At 45.3% G+C, this 15,730-nt stretch overlaps 1 protein-coding gene across 1 annotated transcript in view; it reads right to left on the bottom strand.

The window, feature by feature from the left end:
- LOC144110741 (ubiquitin carboxyl-terminal hydrolase 24-like) overlaps window positions 1-15,730 on the bottom strand; it is a 276,311-nt gene that overhangs the window by 167,272 nt on the left and 93,309 nt on the right. The window contains 8 exon segments of the mRNA XM_077643811.1: window positions 2,342-2,446; window positions 7,790-7,882; window positions 7,884-7,898; window positions 8,584-8,655; window positions 8,657-8,683; window positions 9,473-9,650; window positions 12,758-12,870; window positions 14,044-14,097. Of these exon segments, the coding sequence (XP_077499937.1) occupies window positions 2,342-2,446; window positions 7,790-7,882; window positions 7,884-7,898; window positions 8,584-8,655; window positions 8,657-8,683; window positions 9,473-9,650; window positions 12,758-12,870; window positions 14,044-14,097 (657 nt within the window).

Raw genomic sequence — 15,730 nt, 5'->3', positions numbered from 1 at the left:
AGGTTATCTCGCATCGCGGCACCGGGTTTACGCCATCCGTTCGCTCTAACCGATCAGCAGGGCTCAATGACGTTTGCTATACGTGTGATTTTGTGCCATTGAAACAATGTATATTTTGATGGTCGTGCAGGTCTCGTTCGTTATAATCGAAATTTCGTCTTAAGTGGGGCTGTTATATGTAGGCCCGACTGTAGACCACACAAACCAACTCTCTCCTGGCCGCCTGTGGCGCCGCCAAGCATCGGTTTTCTTTTTTTCCAACATTCAAGTTGTCTTTTGTCTGTCTTCCTTGTGTGATAAAAGTGCACTATCGGTTTCAAAACAAAACTTACTTCAATATTGAACTGCGCAACCTTCCTTTATCAGCCTCAGAGATTCGTGGTGTCCATGGAGAAAGGAAAATTCCTCGAAGGTGGCGTTTCTTGTCCTATGACATAATCTGGCTTGTACTTGCAGGTCTGGCCTGTGGCGGCGATACCTGTATTTTGGTTCTTGCTATTTTCTACTTTATAAGAGCTTTGTTTTCAGTAAGAGTGGCATTTTTGTGATCAAGAGCTGGTATTCTATCGATACAAGCCAACTTCTATTTCTCCTCAGTGTCCCTTTAAGACAAAACTTCAACAAAGAGAGCAATAAAAATGCACAGGCCTCAACTCCCTGAAAGACCCTTACAATTCGAGTAAGTTTTTTGTTTTCTAACCAAGAGCAAAGCATGGAGTGTCTTGCATGCTCATCCCAAGCTAGGTTGCCTTTATGTCAGTGAGCCCATTTGCCCCAGTCATGTAATTTAAGCCTGACCTGGTTTCAGCTTTCAATTAAAAGAACTGTCTACTAACTTTTAAAGACTACATTTTCTTTGCAGCAACTGAAAGCTCGTTGATCAGATATGTGCATACTGGAATGCGGGACTGCGAAATATGACAAAGCAATCTAAAATGTAATTTTTTCTACATGGGAATGTCACTTATCCGTGGCAGTCTGCATCTCCAAGCTTCTATATTACAGTACAGACTTTACTCCGCTGCCTATGCGGACAGCAATGGCATTCCGTAATGGCAATAATGGGTGTGAAAGTAACTGAGATGAGCAGGTTTCATTAAAACTGCAGTTTAAATCATTAAGATGGTTCTTCAATCTTCGGATAATGTGCCCTCATAATGTGGTTTTGCCATTGTCGAATTAAAGAAAGTCAGCACAGTACTCGATTGCTGGCGATTATTTGGAAATTTTCAAATAGAATATGGACCCAGTATCAAACCTATTAGATTCATATTTGAAATTCAGAATATTTGCCCACCCCTGCAAAATAGCGAGTGCTGTTCCTAAACGCCCGACCGCGAGCCCATAAATCGACAATCTTCGAATATTTGCTTGAATGCTCTTTGCAAGGAAAAAGTGTGGTGAAAATCGAATCGCAAGTATTATTCGCAGTCTATTCGAAATTTCCTACAAGCATGCCCATCTACTTCTGTGGCACTGCCATGGAAGCAATGAGCATGTGCTGTGACATTCGAAAGAGCCCACTTCTCAAGAGTGTGCGAGCCAGCCAGGGCTAAAAGCCCGAGGCCTGCACAAGTACATTCCACTGCAGTGCTGCAGAACATTTCCTCCCTGTTTTTTTAGGTCATATGTTTAGACCATCATGGATAAAAACATTGCAGCTGAGAGGCATCTACATCAGAAGTATGCAGAAGGATATGAAACATTCATTATTTTCAATTTTGTTCCTGCCAAAGTTTTTCAGTGGCCTTTTGGCATGCACATGGCACAAAAGTAGAAAAAAAGTGGGTAGCGTGTAGCAGAACTGTCATTTGGCGTAGCTTGGTGGAAATGGTGTAGCAGTTCCACCACTGGTACATGAGAGCTGTAATGTTTGAACAAAGCATGGCACTACCATTGGCTCTGACCTGACTTTTTTTTGCCAAAATTCTTGTCAAAAAAGGAGTTCTCCTTTCATTATTGTCATCACAAGGAAAGAGCTACAAGAATGTGCTAACTTTATTGTACATGTCTCCAACAGCAGACTGTGCCTTTAAAGCTTTCTCCTCTATGTTTTTCTCGGGAGCCTATAGCACAACTTCATTTCAACTAGGTATGCAACCAATCTCAACACTCTTCAGCTGTCCACATCAAAATGTGCTCCTGGATGCATTGTTAGCCAGCACTCAGCCAAGCTTCAAGTTAGCACCTATGCAACTGCTTTACACTACCAAACTGCCAAAATAGCCAATTCACGCCAGTAGCTTGACAAAGTAAAATTTTCCAAGCAAACAATACTAGCAGAGAAAGAACACCCGGCAGAAAGAGACATCCTCAGCCCAGACAAAAATATGCACAGCACCTGTTCCAGGTAAAATGATGGCTGCTGGCCAGCCGAGGGGGAGGCGGTTGCGGCGGCCACTGTGGACACTTGGGAACTTGCCGGTGGAACAACCGTGTCCTCTTCCTGCGGCAAGACAAAACAGAAACACACATCACGAAGGAGGGCACCAGACAAACACCCATAAACTCAACACAGCTCCTGATATATAGCGCCAAAACAAAACTTGCTCTCACATCAAGACTGAACTACCTAGGGGTGACGTCTTGCGCTACTCTTTTATTTTGTTAGAACTGTGCGAGAAAGGAACAGTTTGCCATCAAGCACTGTGTATATTTCGATGAACAATGCTTTTTACCATGCATTGAAATAATATGTAAAGTGGCAGTTCACGTTTGTAGCCCCCCTGCTATATTGCCCTACGGGCGATGCAGGTATCCAATAAATAAATAAAAATAAATATATAATTTATCAATACAAAAAAAATTTTATGCACCTTCACACACTGCATTCTATTAAGTTTCGAATTCCACCACATCATTCCTAAGCTCTGTCTTAGCTGCCTGATACAGTAAAACTTCGTTGATTCGAAGTCATTGTGACTGTGAAAATTATTTGAATGAACTAAGTTTTTGAATTAACCAACAGTAGCAAAAAAAAAAGGTACCAGGCAGAAAATTTCTTAGAGAGAACACGGTACCTTTACTGGACGAACTTTGCGGTTACCATGTAAAGTTGACCATTCAGCTCGTAGTTCTTGATGGCCAAAAAGAAAGACAGCCGGCCTCAAATATAAGTTCACACATACCCCCGTTCCAAGTGCTGCATCCTGCGGCTGCATTTTGTTTTGTAATTTTCCGTGGGATGGCATCGCGGCGTGACTGAACTCAAGCCAACAAACACATAACGATGCAATCCCAAGGACAAGCAGTCCCAAGCCATGGAGATTGAAAGCGAAAAAGCCGAAAAAGGCCACAGACACGTGTGGCCTGACTAACAGGCGGAAAACTGAACTGCAAATGGTCCTGTAGCTTCAGATTCCGGCGTTACACACCCCCTGAAGTTTATCAGAATCGGAAGTTTGCCGTTGCACTACCTATAGATTGTCCAAATAAGCAACTGCCAGCGCGAACGAGCCGGACAAACGGTGCGCAATTCGAACCTTCTTCAGTGGAATCAATTGGCGAACGAATTAGTTTGACGCAAGGAGCCGCAGACGTCTTCCCAGAAACGAGCACCGGCACCTGGTGCATGCCACCTGGTAACAGGTCGGCTTGAACTTCACAATGGTCATTTCTTGAAGAAAGGTCAACCTAACCCTCTAACCACGGCACACTACTCAAGGAAGCGGTGCAGGCCGGCATTGTGCGCAGTCAACCCGTCGCGGGCACGCAGCAAGAATGGTCGTGTCGCAGGGCATGCACTGACGCTGCTAGGGGTGAGAGGTGCTTCGATGCCAGCGCCTCCGCTAGAGGCTGCCTTGACCACGACCTGGCTGGAGAGGAGCGACGGGCGCATGAACCACTGCCTCCCGTCTGGCCGTGCCTTAAGGAAGTGCTGAGAGTATGTTACATTAAAACTGGTATCCATGCCCTTGCTGCGGTGAAGCATGTCTTCTCCTCTGCAGGCATGTGCTCCGGCTGTACGCAAGCTTAACCAGATTGGCTTTGGTGCTTAGAGTACTGAGGCTGGAGCGCTTCACTTGTCGAGCATCGGCCTTACTAATCAGCATCACTCTGCAGCAGCTCCGAGGGGCCGTTGCTTCACTGGTCTGCGGTGAAATTTGGGTCAGATATCTTCACGCAGCACCTCAGATCTTCGAATTAATCGGGCTAGTGCATGCGACCGCTTCAAATTACCCGGTCAAATTGACATTAGAAATTACGGGACTGCAGAAATTCTTCAAATTATCTGGAATTTCGAATTATCTGAGTTCAAATTATCGAGGTTTTACTGTATTTGTTTTCTACATGTACTTCATAGGGAGTCACAGTAGAGTTATGAACTATGGGATGTCTACATTGGTTCTGTAACAATTCTAGCTGCCTCTAATACAATAAAATAAATGAATTTTATTTTGCATATTCTTGCCACAATTCAAATCAGCCAATTTGTTTGGAAGCTGCTCACTCTGATCTGGTTCATGTCATATAAGGCAGGGCCACTTGCAAGGGAACAATGCCAAGCTGACCACTATATGACAAATCACTCCCATGAACCAAATGCACGCTACTGTCCATTTCCCAGTTCAGAAATCCATTCATCACCAAGACAATCATATTAAGAACAGCCATTATAGGGCTCACCCTATAATGACTGCGCTGGCAGACAACGGTTTGGTTTTGTTTGGTTTGTGGGGGTTTAACGTCCCAAAGTGACTCAGGCTATGAGGAACGCAATAGTGAAGGGCTCCGGAAATTTCTACCACTTGGTGTTCTTTAGTGTGCACTGACATTGCGCAGTACATGGGCCTCTAGAATTTTGCCTCCATCGAAATTTGCCGGGACTGAATCTGCGTCTTTCGGGTCAACAGCCGAGCGCCATAACCACTGAGCCATCGTGGCGGCAGACAAGAACGAGCACGAAACAACTGCTGGCCCAGCAACATGCCGTATTTACTTGCATAATTTGTAAAATTTTTTTCTTTTAAGGCCTCAAAAAGAGGGTGCGCAAATCACACAAAGTTTTATGAACACATCCTAAGAAACGATGCAAAGGCCATAACACGACATATAAACTGTATATTGCCATCTACACGTCAATCCCCCAACTCACACCCCTATAAATGCGACTCCTCCAAATATTAAATGTAGGGCCCCCCCCACCCCATCCCGTGTTATGTAGTTCCTTGCAGGATGGCATGGCCACATGCACAGCTCAAAGCAATAAACGTGCATCAATACAATCATGAAGCCACACACGTAACAAGTAGAGACCTGGATGCCGCGCTTCTGCCTGCTTGCATCTGTTGCCACAAGCACGTGGAGACCGGCTCCGGCAAACGCGCAGGAGCACAGGCACGCGGCGTTGAGCCGGGGCTTTGGTTGTGCGCTTGCCGCTTTGAAATCCCGGAGTATGAAGCAAGAGTTCCAGGAACAATATTCGCTCGAGACGAATACTTCGAGATTTCAAATACCAAACATTCAGTTCAAATTGAATATCAAATAGTTTACTATTTGCCTGAACATTTGAACAGGTCCACACAGAACCCTTCGCAAACTTGCTCGCATATAAGAGAAGACCATGGTAAGCTTCGCCTACAACTTGAACTTTCGCTAAGGCACATGCGAAGTGGAGTTGCACTACAGCACTGCACATGTCCGAAAATTTTGCCGTACAATGCAGCAAACTTCACAATGCATTCAAAGCTATCTGTGTTTACATTAGACGTTAGCAATCTTGTGAAATTTACAAGTTCTTCAAGTAGTAAGTAGGTCATCACATGCAGTCTTTAAGCCGAGAGAAGGTTCCTCAGAATACTTTCAATGTGTCGCTGTCGTCGCAGCCTTCATTATGTTATGCCCATGCTGGTGCCGCCGTAGTTGCGGATTAAGGGGGTCGTGCCAAAAGTAAAAACGAGACCTTCGCTACACAACAGCCTCTGAGCTCTTTTGACGGATTTGACCGTTAGTGAATAGGGAGTCATGACGACTTGCACACAAGGTCATATTTATGGATGAAACTGGGGCATTGTTTAAGCAGAGTGATGGCAGCTTATCAGAGCAAGCATTGCAAACAACACAGAGGCCGGCGTATGTTCACGACAGCACAAGAAGCTTTTCGACATGATGGTCGCTGTTGATGGGAAGAGCTTCACGGTCTCAATTTCAGTTGCTTATTTCGGAACAAAGAATGAGTCTGGGGCACTTGAATTTCGAAAATAAAATAATAAGCTTCTGGTATTATGTACTGAAATACAAACTTACAATGGCGGATGACCAAGTGATGGCCTCTTCAAGCTTTCAGGTCCTGTATATTTTTTTTCTAATAACCCAAAGCAAGGACTTGTGACTGACAGAACATCAAAAGTATGCCTTAGTGTTCTTTTGATGTTTTTTTACAGTTAAAGCTGAAAGTAACACACCATGTAGTACATTTCTTGATATTACGAAGTTTCTCAATTCCCCACTGAAGTGAGGAATTTGTGAACTACATGTAATGAAGATGTAATGAAGATAATGAACTCGATATGCAGACTTTGTTGGCTAATGCTGCAATAATTAAAATTTAGTAGAATCATGCAAAAGTTTGATGATGATAAAAAAAGCGAACCTTCTAAGACAGGAATGTCTATGACTACACCGAGAGAACGCTGCTGAAGCAATGCGGCGTGCTCCACCACACTCAGTGCCTCTCCGTGGCAAAACAGCAGTCTCCGCAGCTTTCACTTTTGCAGTGTCGCACAATGTGGCACTACAACATGCTCGAAAAAAGTGCCAGACAGCAGGACAAAGCAAAGCAAAGAAGGGCATGGGACAAGGAGTGCAAGCCCGCTGCCGCCACTTGGTTATTTGCATGACTCCAGCACTCACAGCTGGTGTGCAACAGGAGTGAGGGTGCAATGCCACGCAGAGGCAAGTCATAATCGCAAACAACCGCGGCTTGGCAGACAGAAGAGGGGGGGGGGGGGGGGGGGGGGGGGGCACATGAGAAGGGGCAGGTGCTTCCAACTCCCCCACTCTCCCCGCGCCACGCATAGCGGCACCCTGCAAGCCGTGGCGGAGAAGGTGGCGGCTGCTGGCGCCATCTCATTAGCAACATGATCGCAAAATGTTTCTCCACATATATTTACTCTGAGTAATCGGAGTTTGCTAGGTGATTCCATCCATGTTTATTTTTAACTTTAGTTCTGTTCTGCACTGTCCTTTTTGGGCATTCACTGAGAATGCACATAACGAAAAATTGCACTTTTTTTTGTCCATTTAGTTACATCCAGGCTGAAACTGTACTGCACTGTTTCTTGCAAAAAGATTCTATTTCCTAGAGCTGCAGTACAGAAGCACGGCAAATGGAAACCCCAACAAGCTGTGTGCACTCACACAAGCTGAGTGCTGTATTCACTGCTCCGTTGTTTACTGTTGAGCTTGAGTGACCTGTGGTGGGTCTCTGATTCACAGCAGATGATGCAGCAGTGAGTGCATCTCTTTTGTGTGAGAGCACATGGCTTGTACTTTACACGGCTTGCACTACAGCCTACAGAAAACGGCACCTAAACTCTGTGTAAAAAAGCATTGCTCTAATGTACCATAAACCCACTGGGCTTATCTTGTCCAGCTCTGCTGTTACTAAAAACCTCCATATCATAATCAGCAAAAAAAAAGAAAAGATGATGACTCGGTGTTCCTATTCCCTTTAGGCTCCAATTTGTTTTTTACTTTACCCTAAAAAATTTTTTTAAAAAACGCACAAAATGGTCTTCTGATGTCCACTAGAGAGACAGGACACACAAAGCCTTTCAGACACACTCACAATTTCTGAAGGCAACACCAGCCCACTGCCCATGACCTTGACATAGATCTTCTGGTTGTCCTTGAGCTTGTACTGGGACAGCCTCTTCTGGTCCTTCGGTCCAAGGCAGCTGGAAATATTCACGCTGTACTCAGGTTTCCTTGGAGGGCAAACATACACTTCTTCATTTGTCAGTGATGATCAGTCAACCACATGTACGATGCAGGTGACAGAACAGTCTGCAGGAGGGATATTACAGACGATGCTAGGTGCTCAGTCTTTTGGCAAAAGCATGAAGCTCTGAGGGCTGGAATGGTTTGTGGCCCACCTGCGTCCTCTGCTTCCGAGAAAGTGGGCAGTGGGTGAGAAGAAGCTTAAAAGCACATATCTTGCTCCTGCTCAGTTAAGCTTGATGAAGCTGCCGCGGCGGCATCAAAAACATCGTTTTTCTCATGGTACTTCTGGTCAGAGTGTCACGGTCATCTCTGCCGAAATGTTCACTTTCCATACCCATGAAAGCAACGGTTGCACAAAGCCACTCTGAGCCACTGGGGCAGCATAGCAGGCTGCTGGCCAGGAGAGCATGCCTGCACATCTCTCCTACTCTGCTATTACCATCTCCGACAATGCCTGCCAGGGTGCCCCTCCCCTCCTGCTCCACAACAAACTCTGCTTCAGCCTCCCTCCTGCTGCGTCCATCGTGCATGCCAACGAGCCCAAGTCACGCCATGATATCAGAGGAATGCGCCACTGGCAGCTGTATTGCAATAAAAGTGCAACCAGGACAAGAAAGGAAAAGGGACAGGGTAACCAACCGGGATGTCATCCATGGAGATCTGCAGGTTGCCGGGGATCTGCTTGAACAGCCTGGCCACCTTCTCCTTCATTGGAGCCAACAGTGGCATTGCTATGGCACTGGGGCATGTGCAGGAGAAAAAAAAAACAAGGACAGCGCAATTCAGAGCCATCGCTCGTGAATAGTTTATGATAGCACGGGTGCCTGATCCAGTTCCGGCCACCCCACTCAAACTAATTTCTTGATCTCAATATCTCTGCCAGACTTGGCGCTCAACCCCTGGCTGTGTCCTTCCTTCCTTTGGAATACATTTTGCTAGCCTGAAAGACTGAGTTATATATTCGATTGCTTCATATGTTGTGCTCAAGTTCATTTTTGTCCTCTTTAATACTGCTAGAATACCACTACCTCAAACTCCCTCTAAGGTATTTCTCGGACTACCTGATATACCTTGCCTTCACTTACTGTGCCCGCGTTCATTCTGTTGGCTGAAGATTACTACAGCATGCCCTCAAACAACCGAGAAAATCTGCAATACACTCGGCAATTCAGCCAATCACCATGCCCACACATATATCCACTGCCAAAAACAACCAGAGAATTGTGGTGATACCGTCAGTGCTAGGATGTTCGTTTCTCAACTAACTAAACTACCAGGGGTGATTATAACTAATTCAAATATCAAAATTGTTAGAACTGACAGCAGTAGCATTACCCTATCCCATTCTCTATGTTAGCCAACCAACTAATGCATAGGCTGACATTGAAATCAAAATAAAAACTTGACAATTCCAAATATTGTTTTCGACTTCAATTTACAGAATTTAGCATTCTGGGGCAAGGATGAAAGGCTGGTAGCTTTTAAGACCACAACCAGAATGGTGCAGAGGCAGAAAAAGAGAGCTTACGCGGATCTTGACGCTGTCTTTGAGGCTGTCACTAACGATGCACAGGGTGACGGGGGAAGCCGTAGAAGGATGCCCGTGTGGCAGGATGACACGTGGCACTGAGTGCTGGTCTTCGATGGACGAGATGTACCGCTCGGCCAAGTGCAGAAGCCGGCAGATGTTCTGCGACCTGTTGGTCCTGCAACACATGGGGGGACAGCAACACAACCATTCTAACGCAAATGAACAAACGAGAAGTGCGGAGGGAAAGAGGATGAAACAGCTCAATGCGCACAAAAGATGGAAGAAAATACAAACGAAGAAGTGGCCTCACAATCATAAACTTTTAACGAATGAAAACGCATGCTCGACAAACACTCGGCACTCCCACAAGGCTTTTCATGTTCTTTTTTCAATCACACAGGACAGCGTTCTCATCTGAAGGCCTGCACACCCCTGGAGTCCCCACAGGACACTCCTAGAACTAACACGAAGCTTTTGCGCTCTCACAAAGCACCGTACATGTTCTAACTGAAATGACCAGACCTGATTGAACCATTGTTTTTGTTGACATACGCAAAATGAACCTCCAGAAGCAGGCGCTGAAAAGTTCCACATCTACAATGTAAGGGCACAATGCATCATCGGTGAACAAGAGCACACCAAATGGAAGGAATAAACAAAACTGACACAAATTCAGTATCAGTTGCATAACTCATGCTGCTTGTTACCCTTACAGATAGTTAAACAGAAGACTGCAAAGAAAACTTTGTTTGGATCAGCCTGCCACTGCTGCCATGTTTAAATGTTCATTGCATAAAAGTGCTGAATTTTAAAGCACAGCAGAAAGCAAAAACAAATAAACTTGCTGACCAAGTATGTTTGTTCTTTACTAGAGGTGTGCAAACTTAAAATCCTAGTTGTGAAGCGAATACAAGTAACAAAAACTACTGCGAACTGAATTGAATAACTAAATATGAGTAGAGAAAGTTCAAACAAAAGATAAATGCTTTTCTAGCTGCAAAAAAAACAAATACTGCAAACAAATTTGTTTCCACCTATCAGCAGCATAATTTACAATGTAACTGTAAGGACTGCAAGCATAAAATAAGGAATGAGAGCCATGCAGTAGTAGTAGTAGTAATGAAATTTATTTTGTAGACTAATACCTGATTATACTTCCTGACATAATTGCTGCCATGTTTGAAAAAAAAAATAAAGTTAACAGAAAGTTAGGTGGGCGGAAGAGATTAAGAGGATACAGTGGCCACAGCTGGCACAGGACAGGGTTAATTGCAGAGACATGGCAGAGGCCTTTGCCCTGCAGTGGGCGCAGTCCCGCTAATGATCATGACGACTTGGTGAAAAAAATTGTAGGGAATACTAAAGCTCCGCCTCAAAGGTATGATGCAATAGTGCTAATGGGTTAATGCCCATTTGCGCGGAATTGGCCATTCTCTACTTTGCATTCGTAGATCGTGGGCAGCCCTCGTACCACCCCTGGTGCAGTGGTGCAGCAGTGCAGCGGTTGAGCAATGTGCCACTTCTCTGCGATGGCAGGTGCTGCCATCAGCGAGGCTTGTGAGATCCAGGTTGCTCTTCCCGAACCACCTCTCGTGAAATATGATGACACGCTGTCGCTTTCTCATGTCTTAGGCCACTTGGCCACAAAACAAGCGCAGGGTAACGTGCCATAACTTTTTCAAGAGAACTACTTTCGTACCTTTCACAATGTTGAACCCGATGTATGAAACAAGAGTATAGGCCACCCATTGTCTTCCACCCCCTTCACTCTCCTCTCCCCCCTAAAAGTGAAGAGCAGGATTTCCCTCTCTCAACTTTGCCACCTGGCAAAAGAGGCAGATGGAAAGTGGCACTGTGGACGCCACCGGTGACAACCTGAAACTGAGGAACGAGCTAATAAGGGCTACTGTATTTACACGAATGTAAGTCGACAACCCCCCCCCCCCCCCCCCCCCCCCCCCCCCCCACACACACACATTACATTTCTGAAAAAAAAAAAAAAAATCTTGGACGTCGTTTATACTTGGCCTTTAATACAGGACGCGATAGCACTATCCCGCGGCCTCCGCTTATCACCAGCCGCTATCTGCTGCCACGCACGGGCACGCCCGTGGCCACATTTCAAAACGAAAATGTATTAGTCACTGGACTACTCGTCCACGCTTGCGCCATCGTCCTCACTAGCACTGCCGTCGTATTCGCTGCTGCTGTCTCACAGCACATCGTTCTAACGTTGTCGCGGAGCGAAATCCCATAATTCGCAAACAGCCGCATCACGACATCACGTGGAACAGCTGAAAATTGTGTCTTGCTGCAGCTGCCACACCTGTATCACCCATTGCGAACACTGAACTTGTGACCCGGCGTGTAGTTGTTCCATTTTTCAGGGTGAAGAATGGCAGCCCTCTTGAATGTAGCTGTGACCGAGCACCGGTCGCTTCCCGGACCTGGAGCACAAATGACAACTGACGAAGCACTACATTAAAAACTTGTGAAACACGGCCGGCAGTAGTGAAACGCGTCAGAGCCAGAGAAACTACGCGTGAGCAACGTCGGCTCTTCCGTCGGCTACCGACACTCCCTGGCGCCGCTGCGGTTCCGAGTGCCAGTGCCGCCGCGATTGAAACAGCAGCCCTTACACCAACTGTATCGACGCTCCCTTGAGCGCCGAGTGCGCGGCTGAAAGAATTAAAAAAAAAAAACAGATGACACCTATCAAGAGTAGAACGCGAATGCGTTATCGGGCCGCCACCGCTTATCAGCAGCTGCAATCTGCGGCCACGTGTGGGGAGTGGGCTGGTGCCGGTTTGAGCGTCGACAGCCACCACTAGCCACCTTGAGCGGGGTGAAGATGCCAGTTCTGCGCGTTGACATAGCAGCTGCTCAAGGACAGCACCAAGAGTGATGTGACGCAGCCACGCAGCAAAAATGTAATCACGCTGTAGCATGCCGATATCTCATTTGTCTCGCCTTTATTTATGGTCCGATGCTTTGGATTCGATTTTAAGTCGACCGCCCACTTCAGATTTTCAAATTTTGAAAAATAGGTCGACTCACAATAGTGTAAATACGACAACCCTCTAAAATAAAAAGTCAAAATATACCAAGTGAAACCTTGTAAATTAGTCAGGTGCAAGCTTTCCCACAAGCTAAAACAAATCTGTGACCAGTTACCCTATTCCCTCTCTGTGATAACTGCGGGCAAGTCCCACCCACCTGTGCCACTTGACTCATCTGCAATGTCAGTGGATGTGCAGTGCACAACCCATTACGGCCACTTACCGCTTGGGCAAAGACAGGGAGATGGCCTCAGACACTGCCATCGCTGTCAGGGTCTTGGTGGCGTTGGACACCGCAGTGGTCATGGCAGTGTCCCCAATGGTCTCCGCCACTGCCTGAAGCACAACCCAGGGGAGAGACTCAATTGTTTGAAACTGATTCCACCCGCAGAATCAAACCTGCTTTGAAGCATGGTATGGCAGCATTCAGACACGACAGGAACGACTAGCCTTTCCCCGTGTTCCGAATCCAGGCTTGGCTATTACTCGCAACATGTACACAATTGAGAATTAGCCTCACAGTAGTTATTCGAGTTTGATGCGGAAGTAGAGACAACCTTGGTTCCCGAATGTTAACTTAAAGTCCTGCGTCACAATGAACTGTATCACGTTATGACAGCACGCAGTAATGATAAATGCCATTTGTCAGTCTTCTTCTTTTTCATTTCACATTGAAGATTTATCTGTTGCTGGATGATCCAGAATGAGACCCTATTTTGCACTGGTCACTTCCCAGTGACTTGCCAATGGCTCAATACAGCTCTTCCTCGACCCTGCGTGTCACATTCGTTCATTGAGAAACAAGCCATGCTGTTACTATGAAAATGAAAATGCGGCGAGAGAAGAAAAGGCTGTGCTGATGCCTCACAGTATGTGTTTATGGAGACAGAATCCAGCTGCGCTGACACCCTTCAAGTTTCAGTTTCTAAATCAAAAATTTTATGTCACATTAAGACAGTGCTCAGTCCTGTCTACGGGTTTTTCTTCTTGTTTTCTTTTGCACATGACAAGCAAAAAATATATTCACAAACATACAGGCCCTAGCAGTGAGTGCAATTCAAGTTGCGATAGTCACGTGCCCATGCTGTACACAAAAGCAGAGGAGACACAGCCTCTGGAGTTGCATTAAATGAAAAACTGAAACAACATCAACAAATATGTGATCAATACAGGTGATTAAATGCAGTCACTGCTCAAAAAACAGTTAGGTGAACTAAACTGAATAAAAGATTTGACTAGAGAGAGAGAGAAAGAGCAGTAACGAAAATCCACATGCCTGAAACAGCCTATGTCATCATTCTCCACTGCCTTCACAATTTTCTCGAATGTTTCCCATCTGCACCACAAAGCCTGCACAGGCCTGCTCCACTACACAAATTTTGTCCCCATTTCTTTTTTTTTTTCCTCCTCCTTATACACACTTTCCTGATCTATATTTGAAACAAGCTCAGCAAAAAAGAGAAAGAGAATGGTTGACCTCAGAAACTGTACAATAAAGCATTCACCTACCTTCAATCTGTTGTAGCACTCGTTGATGAAGCGATGATGAAGGGACACGACATCCTGCAAGAGTACACCCAAGAGCACTGTCAACAATACTGCACCATTGCAAAAGAGCCTGCATATTGCAAGAGTAATGACTCAGGCATCAATGCTTACCAGGTTTCTGAAAGGAGACAAATGACTACCCTTGCAGCCATCACGTACACTCATTAGTGACAGTATGTCACCAATGAAGAAAATTCCGATGAAAGAACAAGCATGTCATGTGCTACACAGAAGGCCCGAAACAGGACAACGGCAATTGTGAAAAAATTAGAAGGTAGAACAGCCAAAACACCCAAAGTAATTGCTTTGTCAATGTTGGCCGTCCTCTCTTGTTTGTTCCTGCTCTTCTGTCTGCATATCATTTGTGCTGCAAATTCTTCTACACCATGGGTAGAAACCATTTGGCCCTAACCACAGTGCTGACGCTTTCCTAGTTAGGCTAAGCAGTGTTCAAGCTCAGTGAGAATAGCAATACTAGTGGCACTTAATTTTTTCACTCTTTGCTACTGAAACAACGAGGTTAAGGACCAGTATTGCTGGCATAGTGGTAAAAAACGAAAGTCAAAACTATGAGACATTGTACAGCTATAGTGAAGGGAAGGCAACAGGAGTGGTGCATGCGTAATTCTGTCAAATAATTCGGCTGCACGATGATGTGCCTGGACACCTGGTGCATTGCTCTCTGCATGGCAACTTCACTCTGCCACTGGTGTAGTTGGCGCCATCTAGGGAACCTTCTTGCAACAAGACATGTCTAGAAAATTCATTGTGATCAAGAAAAGAAGCTTTTCTTTGATGTTCTACCGTTTAAAGTTGGCAGTCGTGTTTTATGAGAAGGGCCCCATATTGTGCTTCGTAGAAAAAGGGCATATTTAATCTCTGTAGCTTCAGCTCCATCGCCACAAAAGCTTGTTGCAGAGGATAGTGCACTGTCCTCGCTTCAAGGAGAGGCACCATTTTGCTCTGCTCATGCTCTCAGTTCATCTGCTAGGCTCACATGCATTGAACTCCTACCTCACAGCATATTCAGGACAAAGAGGCTCAGTTCAGAAGGGTATCCCAAATTTTTACGGCTATTCAAGTTGTGCGCTAAATGATGCAACTGCACTTTATCCAAAGAAATATCTGAACCCTATGGAATTACAATTAACGAGGTTCAGCTGTCCAAACAAAATTACAGCTTGGCTATTCGCAGTGATGCTCTAGTAAGCAGGAATTAGGCTTCAAAACCAAGAAGCAAGCTGCGACAAACCCAAAATTCCAGTTGGAGCTATAATCGAGCATGTCTGAAATTTTGGAACACGAAAGATTAGCCAGTGATTCTAAATGGGTCCTCAGATAGTTCCCATCATTTATGCTCACTTCAATCCTGGCTTCCTAATAGCGTATGCATGATCTTATTCTGATATTATGGGCCCTTGCTGAGCTGAATGTTGGACGAGATGAAAAGATTGCTGTTATGTTCCGTCACAGAATTCACTGCAATAAATGACCTGCACTGAGTGAAATACAGACAATCCCACATACATATATCAAACCCAGATGTATTAAATTTGTTGCCTATATCGAACAGTTGAAAAACCCCTTTTGAAATTCCATGCAAGAAAAATGGAGCGCTTTTGTACGCATGTAGTGAACTCCTGTGCAC

The sequence above is a fragment of the Amblyomma americanum genome, chromosome 11 (assembly GCF_052857255.1).
Source record: "Amblyomma americanum isolate KBUSLIRL-KWMA chromosome 11, ASM5285725v1, whole genome shotgun sequence".
In the NCBI taxonomy this organism is placed as follows: Eukaryota; Metazoa; Arthropoda; class Arachnida; order Ixodida; family Ixodidae; genus Amblyomma; species Amblyomma americanum.
Note: the sequence above shows the minus strand (reverse complement) of the source record. Positions and strands in the feature narration are given on the sequence as shown.